This window comes from Arvicanthis niloticus, chromosome 20 (assembly GCF_011762505.2).
Source record: "Arvicanthis niloticus isolate mArvNil1 chromosome 20, mArvNil1.pat.X, whole genome shotgun sequence".
NCBI lineage: Eukaryota > Metazoa > Chordata > Mammalia > Rodentia > Muridae > Arvicanthis > Arvicanthis niloticus.
In genome coordinates this window covers 22903592-22919809 of record NC_047677.1, presented here as the reverse complement: position 1 = coordinate 22919809, position 16218 = coordinate 22903592, and the positions used below count along the sequence as shown (strand labels likewise).

The window sequence follows — 16218 nt, the reverse complement described above, 5'->3', positions numbered from 1 at the left end:
ATATCTTAAACATATGTAGAAAGCAGCACTACTGAAACAGCTTTATCCCCCCAGCATTTGAAAAAGATGGAAAACAGTTTAGAGTTCAAGGTAGCTAGCCGAGCAGCAAGAACTAGGTGAGCTGAGCATTGTACAGAGAAGGTGACTTCACTCAAGTTCAACTGTACTCCAAGGATGCTCAGCTTGACTTCCCCTGCTAACCTGACAAGGCTCCCTCTGTGGCTTATGGGTCCATGTGTAATCACGCTGGTTGGCAGCAGCCTGCTCATTAAGTGGCAGTCAAGAAGGAACTTCCCAATCAATGGTCAGGGTCCTACTGCTTGAGATTCTGTACATATTAGAGAAGTTGTCCAGTGTTTAAAAAGACTCAGAGCCATCTATTTTCAAAGATCTGAATCTACACAAAATGAGGAACCTGTCACAGAAGTAAGAAACAGGAAAGAGAGAGCAATAGAAAGAGTGAGGAAGAAGGGCAAGAGAAGAGAACCGGGAATGAGAAAAAGCCAGAGCTGGAGTATGGGTTCCTGACAGCCCAGTGTTTGTTTCCAGGACCAGTGCACTTTAATTGATTCCAGGTGTCTGCTGAACAAGCCTCTCTGCCTTTCTCACTGGAAGGTCACCAGAGGAAAACCTGATCTTTTCACTCACAGTGCAGTGTGGCTCCCCGTGTTGGGGCCCAGCTACTTCCTCCCGCTTTTGATTCTCAGCATTAGCTTACAGTTTAGAAAAAGCAAAAAGCCCAAGAAGCAGCTGCAAGGAACAGCCTTCGGAGGCCCAAGGCAAGGCTGAGACAGGCCTTGCAGTTCATCTTGGTCCATTGAGCAAGAAAATCAAATAATCCATTTCAGTGTGGTGGAGATTTCTCTCTCTCTCTCTCTCTCTCTCTCTCTTTTTTTAAACCTCTTTCTCTTGCTGTTTTATAAACACATCCTAGGATTTCAGAAGCTCGCAATCCATAGTAAGGATTTAATAATTTGTTGTGGAGAAAAAAAGGACAATTAGATCTCTGTCCAAAAGTTCAACTTTCCCTCACTTGTTCTCCTGATTCCCTGTAGCCAACTGGCTCTGACACAGGAGGGAAGTCATTTCTTTCCTCCATGATTTATTTTCTGTCTCATGATAAGGCAGAAACATACTATAAGGAAAGGGAGAAAGAGTGACTCACTACAAATATTTCTCAGAAACACAACTCCAGAGCACCAGAGAGGCTAAAAGGAGTGCTCTGCACCCAAGACTGAACAATCTTGTATCTGCCTCTTCCTGTATAACAAAAAGAATGAAGTTTTAGTAAAACTATGTGCCAGCTACATAATCTTAAGAGCTTTCTGGGCATCACCTTGTTCCATCCTTGGAATCTCATGGAGGGAAAGATTCATCCACATTTTGTAGAAGTAAAAAAAAAAAAAAAAAAAAAAAAGTTTACAGCAGCTATGAAGTCTGCCAGAGAACACAGGGCTAACTACCACAGAATCAGGGCAGGCTTAGTGAATCTCTTAGAATCTCTGCAGGCTTAGTGACATTTGCTCAGGAAAGCCTCCATTAAGGGAATCTATGCATGCGCTAAACAACATACTTACTCCCTGTTCTTCCTCCAGAGCTGTGTGAAAAGCACCAACATACTTCATCACCACACTGAAGGACTTTTATGAGAGGATTGAGTCTCTGTGAAAAATATATCTAGAAGCTTGTTTGTGATCTTTGGGCCAAGAGTAATTGTTCTTTTATAGAGTAACTACCTGATTTTTATTCTCATGGACATTGTAAACTTCAAAACTGAGGAAGCCTATCATTTTGTTGCTAAATAAATGAATAAAGCAAATCAATCTCAGGGTCCACATGTGACCCACTCGTGTGTGATGCATCTTAGTGAGTCTCCCTATTCTTCTCCCAAACCATTTCCCAGTTACTTTCTATTTGAATTTTGTATTATGTGTCTTAAATTTGGTGATGTGTTGTAGAGGTAAAGGCACAGTACAGGCAAGCACAAGTAAGAAAAAGGCATGCACATTATGAAATTTTTAAGAAGAAAAAACAGAATAATATGTGCTGACTCCAAAATATCATTGAACTGATCTTTATGGAATTCTGTCTAAAATCTCTATGAGAGACTTTTTTTTTTATACTGTTATTTTCCTGGCTTAAATTTTATACTCTTGCTGACAAAAATTTTATTCTGTTTATGTACAGTAACTGCTGTGACTTTTTAAATTGTATTTTGTGTATTGATTTGTGTATGTGCATGTATGTATTCATGCCACAGCACACATGTGGAGGTCAAAGGATAACTTGTGAGAATCCATTCTCTCCTTTAGCCATGTGGGTCTCAGAGATGGAACTCAGGCTCAGGCCATCAGGCTTGGTGGAAGTTCACTGATGTCTCAGCCATCTTAAAGGTGCGGGGGCCGGGGGCGGGGGTGCAACACATTTTTAATTGAGGTTACAAAGTAATCAGTGCACAACCTTAGCATTAACAAAAACAAGACAAGAGAGACTGTGGGAAGGATGTGGGTGCCTCCACACAAGGAGATAGAGCACACAAAGCCTCATCTTTCTGTGGTGTTTAGAGACCTATACAATTATTATTATTATACAAATTTCTCAGCCACCCTACTATTGACAATCTTTCAGATTTCTCTCCTACTTCATAGTATATCTGGTACAAACAATACTTAAATAACATTTTCAATTTAACTTTTATTTCACAGTGGCTTGCCTGCCTGCCTTCCCTTTCTTTCTTCTCTTACTTTCTTTCCTTTCTTTCTTTTCTTTTCTTTCTTTCTCTCTTTCCAAAACAGGGTTTCTTTGTGTAGCTCTGGCTGTCCTAGAACTCGCTCTGTAGACCAGGTTAGCCTCAGTCTCAGATATCTGCCTGCCTATGACTTCCTAGTGCTAGGTCTAAAGGCATGGGCCACCATGTGTGGCACAGCTGAAATTCTTAAGTAAATCTATATATGTGAACCACTAAATCTCTTTATTTACTAACATCCAATGAAATTCAGTACATGTGATGGTTAATATTGCCAGTTTGACAGGATCAATGAGATGAGCCTTGGGGCCTGTTGGGAGGGATTATCTTGATTACTTGATGGCCATGAGATGACCTACCCAAAAGTAGTGGTGGCACCATTCTGGACATAGGTTCTAGAATGCATAAAAAAGAAAAAGCCTGTTGAGTATGGGCACCGTCATTTTGGATGCACCACGAGCATCCTCAGATGAACCACATCCTGAGATTGGGGGTTTAAACAGCTAACCCTTCCTTTCAGTTTCTGCTTGTCAGATACAGCAAGCAGAAAAGAAATTCAGCTTTAACATCATGCAAAAAAAAAAAAAAAAAAAAAAGTATCATTACTACTTTCTCCCAAGATGCCTTCATAACCTCACCACTAGATTCTTGTACACATAAAGAGGGGTCCTAGAGGACAAACAGTGCAAGTTTTTAAGAAACACTGTCACTGGCAAGCTCTCTGAGTCATACAAACCGTCTTGCTCTGAGAACAATCTGAAAAACAAAAACAATAAATATCTCTGAACAAAACTACATCCTTCTTTTAAAAATCTATAAATAACAATTATAAACCAATTAGGGCCAATGTCGCAGGTAAAAATAGCAGAGGCAATAATTATCACCTCCTGCCATTACCCTTTACTGAAGTCTTACTTTATGACAAGGACTTTCAGAGGAGAGTACTATGCACTGGTTAGCTCACTACTAAAGTGAGTCTGACAGAGACACACCACTGCTGTGCTATTATACACCAGGATACAAAGGCTCAAACTGAGAAATTCATCTGAAGTGATACAGCCGACGCAGGGGGCTGGACTCAGGGCACAGGCAGAATAAGTCCTGAGTTAGCTCCTTTCCACTGCGTGTTCCTCATGCTCAGCTCTGAACAGAAGTACCCACTGTAGGAAGACTCTTCATGCCAGGTATAGAGCAGAAAACTGCTGGGCCATTTCATCAATCTTGAATCCATATCACTAGCACAGCACATACAGTACATGCTCAAACTGTCAGTTAAGTGAATAAATGCAGTTTAATCATTTTCAAAAAGAGGAGAAATGTTCAAGGAGATGGGAAATATATTCCATAAATGAAGCCATTGTACGGAGGCTTAACTCTACACTATTGATTATTGATTAATGAATACAACCAGTTATTTTTTTTTTCTGAAATGAATATGGGCATACTATACCCTAAGGCAGTGGCAACCCTCTCACTGTACTTTTTGTATATAATGAAGAACTGTATTAAACTGAGAAATTTAAGCAAAAGTACCTGGAATATAAAAACATTTAGCAATAGTTTAAGTTGTAGAAAATGATCACATTAAATCTGAGGCCTAAATGAATGTTTAAGAATCTAAGTTTGAATGTGGCTGTTTATAAGTAGTTAATATTTCAAAAGCACAGCAGAAAAGAGTCAATTATTTAAAACAAAAACATGGCTATCAAGACCCACTATCAATTCCTAACCCCAGTTTAGACTGATCATGAGAAAGCAATCCTACTAAGTTCAGTTGAGTCTAAGTGACAGGTCGACTTTGGTCACTGGGTAACAGCACAGTTAGTTAGAAAACCTCTTCTCACCTCTAGCAACTGGTAAATCTGAACTTATAGAAAATATGTGGATGCTAATATTTTTACTTGAAATTATTTATTTTCCTTCTTTTATTAGAGAAGGCTTTTAATCCTAGTGACAATGTTCACTCTTTAAATACATACACCCAGATATGTATACTAATTACTGGTCTTGTACAATTTCCCTAACAGTCTTATATTTGTGCTTACAATTTTTCATAACAAAGACATTTTTAATTTCAGTCTTTTGTGGGATGAAGCTGGCTTTTTACAGTGACTGTTTCTCTCAGATATTTCATGAGCATCATCTATCAAAATTCACTTAACTATGAAAAACAAAAAAGCTACAAAAGAGTAAACGCAAAGGGCTATTTTTTTCCTACCTAGTATACTATTCCATTACTATAACATTTGATAATGTCATCTTGCTGCTCAAATTTCAGGCATGTTTTCATACACAGTTTATTTTCTTTCTTGGCATCAGAACTGCAATGTGATCTTATAAATGTGAGTCCAGGTCAGAAAATATGACACACATGGCCAAGTGTGTCATGCTTAGAAAAAGCCATATGAAAGACTCTTTTCAGCCTAAAATATCCTAAGCTTCAGAATAACTACATTATTTAACAACCATTTTACAGATTCATCTCTGATAATGCTATAATGTCAGTTCTTCCATAATGTTGTCCATTAAGAGATGTCATACAGTTATCATAGGGCTGCAAATTGCTACTCTTCACCTTTGTGACACTAAGATGTATTTCATGTAAGATATGCTCACCATAGAATCACTACAGATACCTTTAAGCATCTAAAACCAGTCCTTTCTAAGCCTATGGCAAGTGGCAACTTGCATAGTTTTAAGATTACGTTTCACACAATTTATAAGCACTTTTAGCAACTGACCTGTAAATGTGTATTAAGCTGGAGTTTAGGAACATAAATACACACAGAAGTCTCTGTTTAGTCCGTTCAAACCTTATCTTTTTAAAAGCAGATAGAAACATGAATTATAAACAAATTCAAGCTTAACCAAAAGGAGACAGGAAGTTCGTTCTTGAATCTTAAACTCCTGAAAGTAAACTATGACATAATCAGAATTCTTCACACAATTCACTGTAGCACTTGCTTTCCCACAGGGTTGAGCACTCTCTTTCTTGCTCATTAAACAGAATTTTCTTCGTAAATTGCCAGTCAATCCCATCATAATGACTTTTATCACCTTATTATCACAAAATGCACATAAATGTTAACTGGCTGATGTACCTTCTAGGCTAAGACATTTTCATCAACGTGGCAGAAGGCTGTCAATCAAAACCTAAGAACAAATAATAAGAAGCAGTTATGTATCAGGTAATGGTCTTCTGCTCCAAGAAAGAGCATAGATCAGAGGAACCCAGCAGGTGTACAACCAAGTTGAAATGTCTTAGTGCCTAGCGATGCTGTGACTCCTCTAACATCAGGACAATGTGCTCTCTGTTCACATGTTCATGGGAATGTTGGTGGAAAGAAGTTTACTACACTGCCAATTATATAACAGCACATAGAACTGTCTGTACGGCATAACGTCTCATAAGCAACTGTCATTGATTTATGTGTTTATGCAATACACTTCATTTTAGAGTGCATCCCTTCCTTAAACAAAATGAACCATGGACATGCATTCTGTGCTATGCAGGCAGCAGCCTCCTTTATGCACTGTTTCACACGTCTCCTGCTTGATTTCATCTCACAGTTGTTCATCCTGCTCCTGGGAGCAATAGGCTATACGCTGTATAAATGACAGCTAGGTTTTGTGTACATATAGTCCATCATAGTCACACAAGGACAAAATCACTTACGGATGCATTCATCGGAGTGTGTCTCTACCATCAAGTGATCCACAACTGTAAATGTTTGTTAAACAAGGAAGAAACTATCCGCTAATAACAGGATACCGGTGGCTCAACTCTTCAGTTATTTCACCCTCTTTGGTTAAGCTGCCTCTCAACATGATCCTTCTAAGCTGAAACATACTAAGTTTTTTGAAACTGTTAGACATTTATGTTTGTTTTCTTTCTTCCTTTCTCTTTTTCTTTCTTTTATTCTTTTCTTTTTTCTTTCTTTCTTTCTTTTTTTTTTAAGACAGGAGCTCAAGTATCAAAAGGCTAGCCTCACACTCATTATGCAGCTAAAGATGACCTTAAACTTGCCACCCTCATCTCTCTCTCTCTCTCTCTTGTGCTGGATTAAGAGCATGTACCAGCACACCTGGCTTATCTGGTGGTAGGAACCAGGGCTTTCATGCAAGCTCAGCAATCATTCTGACAATTGAACCAGATCTCTAGTCCTTGAATCATTTCTTGAAGAGACAAGGTTAATACAGGAAGAAAGAAAAGACAAAAATCTACCAACTAGGCTGCGCTGCCATCCTCTCCATGTAGTCTTTGGCCATGTCTCGAGCTTCAATGTTCTCAGGATACAGCACACAGAACATTGCCAAGGCACCCAGGTTGTTTCCATAGATCTCATTCCAGCGGGCACTGTACTCTTTGTGATCCCAAGGAGGGAGGTACTCCAAGGGGCTAGTCAGCATGGTATGCACAGCCTCGGTGAGCCGGGCTGCAATGTGCTCATGGGAGCTGGCAGCCCTCAGCTGGAGCTCTGCCACATCTTTCCTGGAGAAGTACAACATCGGGTGGCTGTCATAGTTGGCATTAGTGAAGGGAATCATGACTTCTGGGTTCTCATCAGTGATGTAGGCTGACACGCGGCAGAGCAAACATATGAAAAACACACTGGGAGCCCCCCGTGTATGGGTCCTCATCGTGGCACCAGATCTCCAAGTCTCCAAGGCAGCCAAATCATCTTCGAATGATCCTAACGAGAAACACAGAGTAAGTCGTGCGTAGTAAACGTACACAGTAGACAGGTATCTCACTTCCTATAAGGACTAAACATTTAAGCATGTGAATCTCTTAATATGCAATTAAACGTTGAAGTAGGGAGAAACTTTCTAGAACCCACAAGGTCTGACAGGATACATCACGGAAACAAAACTTTGGATTTTCACAGAAACAAAAAAATATGTCTTTCTCATAAATTATCATGCATAAAATTTGAGATTGTTATAGTATCTTAGACATTAAAATACATGAACCACAATAACCAAAGGCTGATGATAAATTGTTTCCTGGAAACCTGAAAAACCTGGAAACCACTATGAAAAATGGAGAAAATCCTGTTTCTTAATCCAGTCTATTTCACTGAGATGACATCTTTCTTCCTTACATTTTACACTACGAACCAGGCACTGGGATCAGGACATCTGTGGGGTCCTATGCTGATAAAACAGTGTGAGTAAGATTAACTATCCTCTTTGTGGGAGCAGAAGGTGGACCAGAGAAGACAGAAGAATCTACCAAAAGCTCCCTGAGCCGACATCAACTCTAGATGAAGGCCAGACTCAGGGATCTGTGACTAGCAAACTGTCATGCCTTCATCCAGAAAAGAAAATCTCAGTACTGAAAGACTGGTTGACTAGTGAATATGCTTTCTCCTCATTTCTTGAAACCACTTTATGCTTTTTCATTTTGTAGATAGGGCTTTGGTATCAATCAAATTAGAAATTAGAAATATAAAGCAGGCTTAAATATTATCTTATCTAGTTGTTTTTCTTTCTAGCTCTTTTTTCCCCTGGTGACGTATTTGTTCACTAGTTAAAAGAACTACCGTCAGAGGGTAGCAAACACACCCACTCACACACATAAACCTTCAGCATTGTCTATGTCCCACATCTGGGATAAAGCGGGCATAAAAATCCTCAGAGAAAAGTCAGGGAATTCCTAAAATTCTTATGAGGGGAAAGGTTATAGAAAGCAGACCAGAAAAAAAAAGTTTTATGTAAATATCGAACAGTGGTTTTCAATTATTAAAGAGAAAAGTCAATGGTGAACCCAAGCAATTTTTCCAAGCAAAAAATGGCTTCCTCCCAGACAGATGAGAGAAAAATAAAAATTCAACACCAAATTCAATCCATATTTTCAAGTTGCTCCATCTCTCAAGGAGCAGAGTGTGCATCACTTGTGGCTATTATTTCTTTATTTTTTTTTCTTAGACGTACTTAGGCTGTAAATAAATATGAGAAAATGTAATGGCAATGGTTTGTTGACACATTTTAGGTTCAAGAACAGAATTTCTGATGAATAAAAAAATTTAAACACAATCATGTTAAATCAAATAAGTAAATAATTTAAAAAGAGGAATAACTCTTAGACTCTGCCAGTATTGTGTCTAGCACCCAGAGCTTCAAGGCAGCTGGCTAGATCCTTCAAGGTCAGAGACTCAGCCAAAAGAAATAGTCGTCTGTGGTTACATAGAGTAGGGTGTGGTCTCTGGCAACCCAGAAGCAGCGGGTGTGAAAGAACACTCAGTTCCCCCAGGGGATTCCATTTACTGGTCCCAAGAGAACATACCACTAGCATTTCTTCTAGAAGCCTGTACGTGTAGGAACCCTCAAAAGTCTAAGAGAGGATGCTGCGTTGGTGCAATTAGCACAGTGGGGATTCAGGCACCCTGGGTGAGGAAAGGTTGGCAGTTCTTTATTAACTGGCTCCACATACACACAACTGCAGTTTTCTCAAAGGCTGGGTCTTTAAGTTGTGGTAGAGAAGGGATGGATGACTCAGGCTGCAGGGGAGAGGTAAGAAGATTATGCGGAGATCAGGAGTTTTCCTTCTAGGCTATTGTACAAGCATTCTCTAAAAGACAAAGCCTGGTGTGTTTATTGTTCCTTCTTGTCTCTCCATACCCACCCTCCTACCCAGTCACAGAGATTGCAGAGAAGCTGTGGGGTGGCCACACCCTACTTGACCAAATGCATTCTGTGATCCCAGATTCCTCAGCTACCCTGTCTCCATTTACTCTGGGCTTGCCTACATACATCTAAACAGAAAAGGAGGCTCCAGAAACAAAACACAATCAAGACTCTGGATACCCTCTCCTTCTACCAACTGTTTAGGAAAGTTACTCAGGGCAGGTAAGAGCAGAAAGATGGGGGATTTACCACCACACTTTAAAACTTGTTGGAAAAAAACCGCTCAGGCCAGTACAGGATCTACAGACATTCTGCAGACCGCTCATCAGCAGAGATGGCATAAGGAGCAAAGGGCCTAGCATTTGCCAGCCACAAATTACATGTTGCCTTCCTAATGTCTCACTTAATGCGCTGGGTTCCCATCGCCCTCCCAGCTAGCCAGACCTTCCTTTACCTACCCACAGTTTCTCCTGGGCCTGGAACAAATGAACACGTTAGCTGGGTTCCGCTGTCTACACTTTGTTTCCCAGGAGCCGGGAGAATTTTCTGCACACGTGGAACTCCACACTGAATCTGGTGCCTGAATGCTCACAGACAGTACTCGGAACTAAATTCCAGCTTGGGAGTTGGTAAAATCTCACCACTAAAATGAGCAAGAAAAAGATTCTGTTCTTCTTTATATGAAGCCAAGGCAAGTTTAAAACTTTCCAGAAAAAGAAAAAGTCTCTGCCAGGAAAGTAATAGGAGAAAACACCCAGAAGGTCTAGAAACTTCAGTAACCTAAATGTGATGTTTTAAAATGAAACTGAAATCTACCTTAAACTTGCTCTCACCTAGAGACACCTGGTTCCCATTTATCAATTGTAAATGTCTAACAAATTTTACCAAACAGAATCCCATTTCCAGTCTTTGGGTTTTTCCATCAGCTGTCCACCCTGTGTGCACAGTTTAAAACTAAAAGAAAGGAGCATTTTTCAAGATAATTTAAAGTAGGCATGCTGTAGACCAATTTCATGTACTTAATTCAATACGCACTGGGAAAAGTTGTAACTACCTCAACACACCTGGGATATATATTCAAGTCTCAAAGTTACACACACACACACACACTCAAACACACACACACACATTCACAGATACACACACTCAACAGGAATAGAGAAGATGTTGATTGTGGTTTCTGATAATTGTGGCACCTTAATGAACAGTTTAGGAGGCACTGAGAATACTCAGTAAGACAATGTCTATGACAAAGGCTAGAGGGTTTAGCAACTCCCCTCTCCCTCTCCCTCCCCTCCGCCACCTCTCTCCCTCACTCCTCCTCCTGCTCCTCCTCTTCCTCCTCCTCTTCCTCCTCCTCTTCCTCCTCCTCCTCTTCCTCCTCCTCCTCCTTCTTCCTCTCTCTCTCTCTCTCTCTCTCTCTCTCTCTCTCTCTCTCTCTCTCTCTCTCTCTCTCTCCCTCCTTCTCCTCTTCTATTCAACTCATTCTCTAAAGCACCAAGCCTTGGAGAAACAAGTCTGAACTTTGAGACATCCACAGATGATCTCGAAAGCGACTCCCACCCTAGTTCACTGTGGGAGAAGGCAGAGCTCTGCCACTCACCGGAATCCCTAGTCTAGTTCAAGAACAAGGTATTTTCATTTGGCAAAATGACTAGACTCAATTAGCAACTCATTCTTTTAATACACAGCTTATGCAGAATCCAATCCCCGGGGTGTTTCTGAAGGACCCTGTGAGCCTCATTTTCCTGATTTCTGTTCCTCTTCTCCATGGAGCACACCAACTTGCGGGATTCAGCTTTCTTTTGCATTCCTTTGTTCCCACACCACATAGCCCTAAAAATTTCTATGACTTCACTTCATTGGTGGATACAGTGCAGCGACTTAAGAATCACTGTTGCTACAAGATACTTCAGATAACTCCGTGATGCCAGCTGCAACCCGAGTTCAGGTTTAGTCTTGAGCCAAGCCAGTTATAATTATCTTAAGTAGATCTTCACAATGCCACACAGCCCAAAATTATTCTGCTTAATTCTGGTTCCAATAATCCACCACAGCTGTTAGGACTGCTAATACAGAAACTGTGGCCCTGGGATCTAAATGCCTTTCACATAGCTGGTCTTGAACATTATAGTAACAATGAGGCAAAGAAGTATTGTTTGTGTCGAAACTGGATACATTGCAGAAGCAGAACTAGAACTCAAATCCTAAACGAAGCTTTGTTCTTTTTTTTTTTTTTTTCTTTAACCAAACAGATTTTTCAAAAGCATTCAAAATTGGAAGTTTCACTTGTGCCAGCTTTACATAAAACACAAGAGAAGCACTAAGCCAGTGCACAACCTGGGGCTATGTATAGAAAGAAGCACATGATACCACAAAAGTCCTTTTAACTCCTCATGCTTTGGGGAATGCACAGTATAGCAGACAGATCGGAAATACATGGCTCTGAAGAAAGTAAAATGAAGATGGATTAGAAATGCTCTTAGGTGCCAAATCTTAGGAACAGGACGTGATGATTAAATGTATGGACCAGGGACTTGCGCAGACACCGGTGTGAACGCCAGCTGTGCAATGCTTGTTTTAAGACTCTCACTCTCAAAGCCTCCATTTTCTCCTTTACAAGATGGTGTCTATTTCATAGGGTAATTAAATTCGAGTGATAGACTTAATCTAGATACCTTGCCGGGAGGCATCTTGCTTAGAGTTAGAGAACTCTAAGTATTTATTTTTACTGAGAGAAGCAAAGTTACACTCATTTAAGACTGTACTAACATATCATCAGAGAATGGGAAAGAAACTGCACCTTCATAATTCACTGGCAAAAACTGAGAATCATAGTTGTTACCTGGCCTGGACAAGGTCATCAAGCAGGCCCGACACTTAATTGAAATGGTGCCCAATGCTCCAGAGTCCTCCAGGTATCATTTACGGTTGGCACATCTCTCATGGGGAAGAAAAGCATTTGACTCTTGAAATGTTTCAAGCACTTTTGCCTCTCAGAAAAGAGTATCATAATACAATATAATACAAAGGACTCTAACCAGAGTTTGCTTGTTTCCCAAGAGAAGTAAATCTTGGTGTATATGAGGTAAATGACTTTTATTCTTTCAAAAGACAGGTTCAGTGATACAACAGTAGCTGGGAAATACAGTATGGCTGGGAACTATTTTCCAGTGATACATTTTTATTATGGAAGAAGGCGTACATGAATGTGGTGGTGGCGTTTGCTCTCACTGCCAACAGCCAAAGACGACACTCGGTGAAGGATGGATGGAGTCTTAACTCACAGTTTTGGGAAATGAGATATTACCTAATGTCTTATTAATTAGTGTCTTATTAAGCCCCACATATGTATTTAAGTAAATGAATATGCTGACTTTCCAGACTCTATCTAGCAGATTGGGAAATGTTTCTTGCTTCAAGGAAATGGACTGGACATGAAATGATAAGATACCCTCCAGGCAATTAAAGAATTAAACAGAACAAAAACAGCAAGAAGGGCCTAGGGTTTGGGCCACTTTAACAGTCAAAATCTCTATCTTTAATGCACTTGGAAGGAGGTTACACTGCTACCATCTCTCACAGACACCTTCCTGATTATCATGTATGATTTTTAAAACTAAAATGAGTAATATGTACATTCCCTCACAGACTACTCTGTCCAGGGCAGCTGTGCTGCTCTGGTTTGCCCAAGTAAATGGGCAGACCCACAAACTAGTTCATGACTGGAACAGTTCAGGGCATCCCACCCTAGTCTGTCCATTTCTACAGGAGGCAGAGGTTAGCCAGACCATCACCAGGAGGGCTTGTCTGTTACAGCTTCGTCTCTAGAAACTGTGAGCACTGAGGAGTTCAGGGCCCAGCCCCTGTCTTACTCACTTACATCTATTCCAAGTTCCCTCCCTTGATGCTTCTTGAATAAGCACCTAGACCGACAATGAAGGGCCAGATGGAGAGCCCTAACACACACCAAGCAGGAAGCCCATTCTCCTGCCTTCCATTTTGGTCATGACCCTTGAAGAAACCTCTTTCCACATGCCTGGAAGATATCTTGCTGTGATTTCCTGTGGACTCTTATGTATTCCTTTACGCTTATTTTAATTAAAGGAATGTACACACTTTTAGAGATCTCATTACTTTTTTTTTAAACTTCAGGTTTAGTAAATGAATGACTAAAATGATTTCTGAAAAACAAATCCTCAACATCAAATAAACCCTTAACTGTCCAGAAAATTTCTGTAGTGAAATAAATGTTCCTTTCCTCTTTTAACTATGTCAAATCCTAAGAAAACATGGTTTGGGGTACTATATAATCATCCCTGGAATTATACTCCCCAATGTGTGAAGTCCACAGAGTCAGACAGAAAAACTTCGAAACTGCAAGCTCTTTGTCAAACTGAAAGCTCTTTTCACTGAGCAGATGTACTGTTTCCTTATCTAAGGGTAAAATAAAATATACCTTCCCCCAGAAGCCATTCTCACACAAAAACCCACAATATGAAATGACAACATGTGGAACCCTCTAGAACTGTCACATGCTACTGAAGGGATAATTATAACCCTGTGCCCACACAGCAAAACCACACAGACGGTAATAATGATGTGTGACATCGTTTTAAGACCAGCCTTTTGCAATCAAACAGCATTCCTATCCCTGCCTCCTGATTGGTTCTCACGGAGGCACCACATGGTTTCATAATATAACTTGAATTCACTTTTTTCTATCAACTTTCTTATGTTAAGACTAGGAATTCTTCTAAATTATGTTTACAGACTTTTTCAAATGTAAATTGGAAAGTTCCTGCACCTATTTATTTGCCCAGAGACCACATGAGTAGGTGATTCTCTAGCCACGAAGCTGTATGTAAGATTTAGTTGTTGAAGGCAGGTTGGTACATATGACTGTAAAGCTAAGAACCATTAAGATCCAGAGGAGCTGGGAAGATAATTCAGTGAGTAGAAGTGTTTTGTTTTGTTTTTTTTCTGCACATATGAAGTAAGTTTGAATCTGCAGTACTACTGGTGCTATGTGCCTGTAGCCCCAGCACTTACAGGATGGTGACAGGGAGATCCAAACCAGAGACTTGAGAGACTGTCTGAGCAAGCAAGCAAGCAAGCAAGCAAGCAAGCAAGCAAGCAAGCAAGCAAGCAAACGAATGAATAAATAAGATGGAGAAACAAACACCCCCAAAGGAAACTCTAGCTTCTACATATGCACACACAGATGAGCACACTCATATCCGTGTTCTCTCACACATACATACATACATACATACACATTAACATAAACTAATTAAATAAAATTAAAGACAGCCTTTGAAAGAGTGGTTACCACTTATAATGTGGAAAGCAAGCAAAATCTGTCCCATTTTGTGATGGTGAAGAGACCAAGGCTACGGTAGGGGGACATGTGATGGTGAAGAGACCAAGGCTACGGTAGGGATGACACAGCCAGTCGTGACACAGCTGGGCACTGAATTTTACTTACAAAAAGGATGAAAGTGAAATGTAAGGACTGTACAATTTTGAGACAAGTCAAGAGATACCAGAGTAAATTCTAGTTTATTTACCATCTAACATGATCTTCTGCCTGGTGTATTTTACAATTTTAACTGACTTTTCTTAGTGATTTCACAACAGAAGATCCAAAAGTATTTTTTATAATTTTAGCTATGATATTGCATACAAAGTAAACTGAAAGTATTAAAGTGTATGCTCATATCCAGAATCTTTAAAAAGTAACACAATTGATGGATATTATATAATCTCAATACACTGTTTCCCAGAAGTTAGATTATCAACTCCTTTTTCATGATGGGACTAGAAATCAGTTTATTCTGCTATGTACCAAGCAGATACTAAATTCAGAACTCTATGTTAGGCATTGAGTACACCAGTGAACAAGAAAACTCTACCTGTTTTAAGAGTTAATCTTCTCTCTTGCCTAGATTTTGAATAACCATAGAAAAGCACCCCTGGGTGTGTCTACAAGGTGTTTCAAAAGGTTTAAGTGAGGAGGTACAAACCCTGAATGTCCATAGCATCCTCCATGGGTCCTACATTGGATAAAAAGGGGGAAAGAAGAAAGAGAGTTGAGCACCACCATGCATCTCTCTCTCTCTGCTCCCCAAATGTGTACAGTGTGATGAGCTGGCTCACTCCAGGATGGAAGCCAGAGGTGTTCTCTGGCCACCATGTCTTCCCTCTCATGGCACACTGACTGTACCTTCAGACCAGGAACCAAAATAAACCCTTCTTACCTTAAACAGTTTTTGTCGGGCTCTTTGTCACAGCAATTAGAAAACTAATTAATACACCCTAGCCCAAAGAACTATAGAACAAAAAGCAAAGAAAGTAGCATTTCTGGGGGTTTGTTATCTGCAGTACTTTCATTACCCTCTGGCAGTCAGGACAAATTAGGCATTCTCCCTTAATCCAAAGCAACTTGTTTAACCCATTGTTCCTAGCCACAGAAGAAAAATTACGATCTAGTTTTTCAAAGCCCTGTAAATAGCAATGAAAGATTTTGTAGAAGAGTTCAAAGGACCAGCCAGCTCTGGATTTGTCGGCCATAGCTGCATCCATGTACAATCTGGGGACACTGAAGACTGAAAATAAAGGGCAGAAAAGACAATCGTGAAGCCAGGGGTTAAATTTTAAACGTATGGTTTCAAATGCCAGCTTAATTAACCCTTGAAATGCTCAAGAAAAGTGTAGTAAAAACTTCCTCCCTCCCACAGGTTCACCAGGGCAGAAGACGCTGTGAGAGTCCTAATCAGCACCAACATAGTTTGTTTCAGATAAACCCTCTAGACCTACTTCATTTAAAATGCACTAAAAAT

At 40.1% G+C, this 16218-nt stretch overlaps 1 protein-coding gene across 2 annotated transcripts in view; it reads right to left on the bottom strand.

Annotated features, from left to right (window-relative positions):
- Positions 1-16218, bottom strand: part of Dse (dermatan sulfate epimerase) — a 52750-nt gene that overhangs the window by 21403 nt on the left and 15129 nt on the right. For both annotated transcript variants that reach the window (XM_076917078.1, XM_034524627.2), the window contains one exon: positions 6972-7440. In XM_076917078.1, the coding sequence (XP_076773193.1) occupies positions 6972-7387 (416 nt within the window). In that variant the 5' untranslated portion in view covers positions 7388-7440. The remainder of the gene's footprint in view (positions 1-6971; positions 7441-16218) is intronic.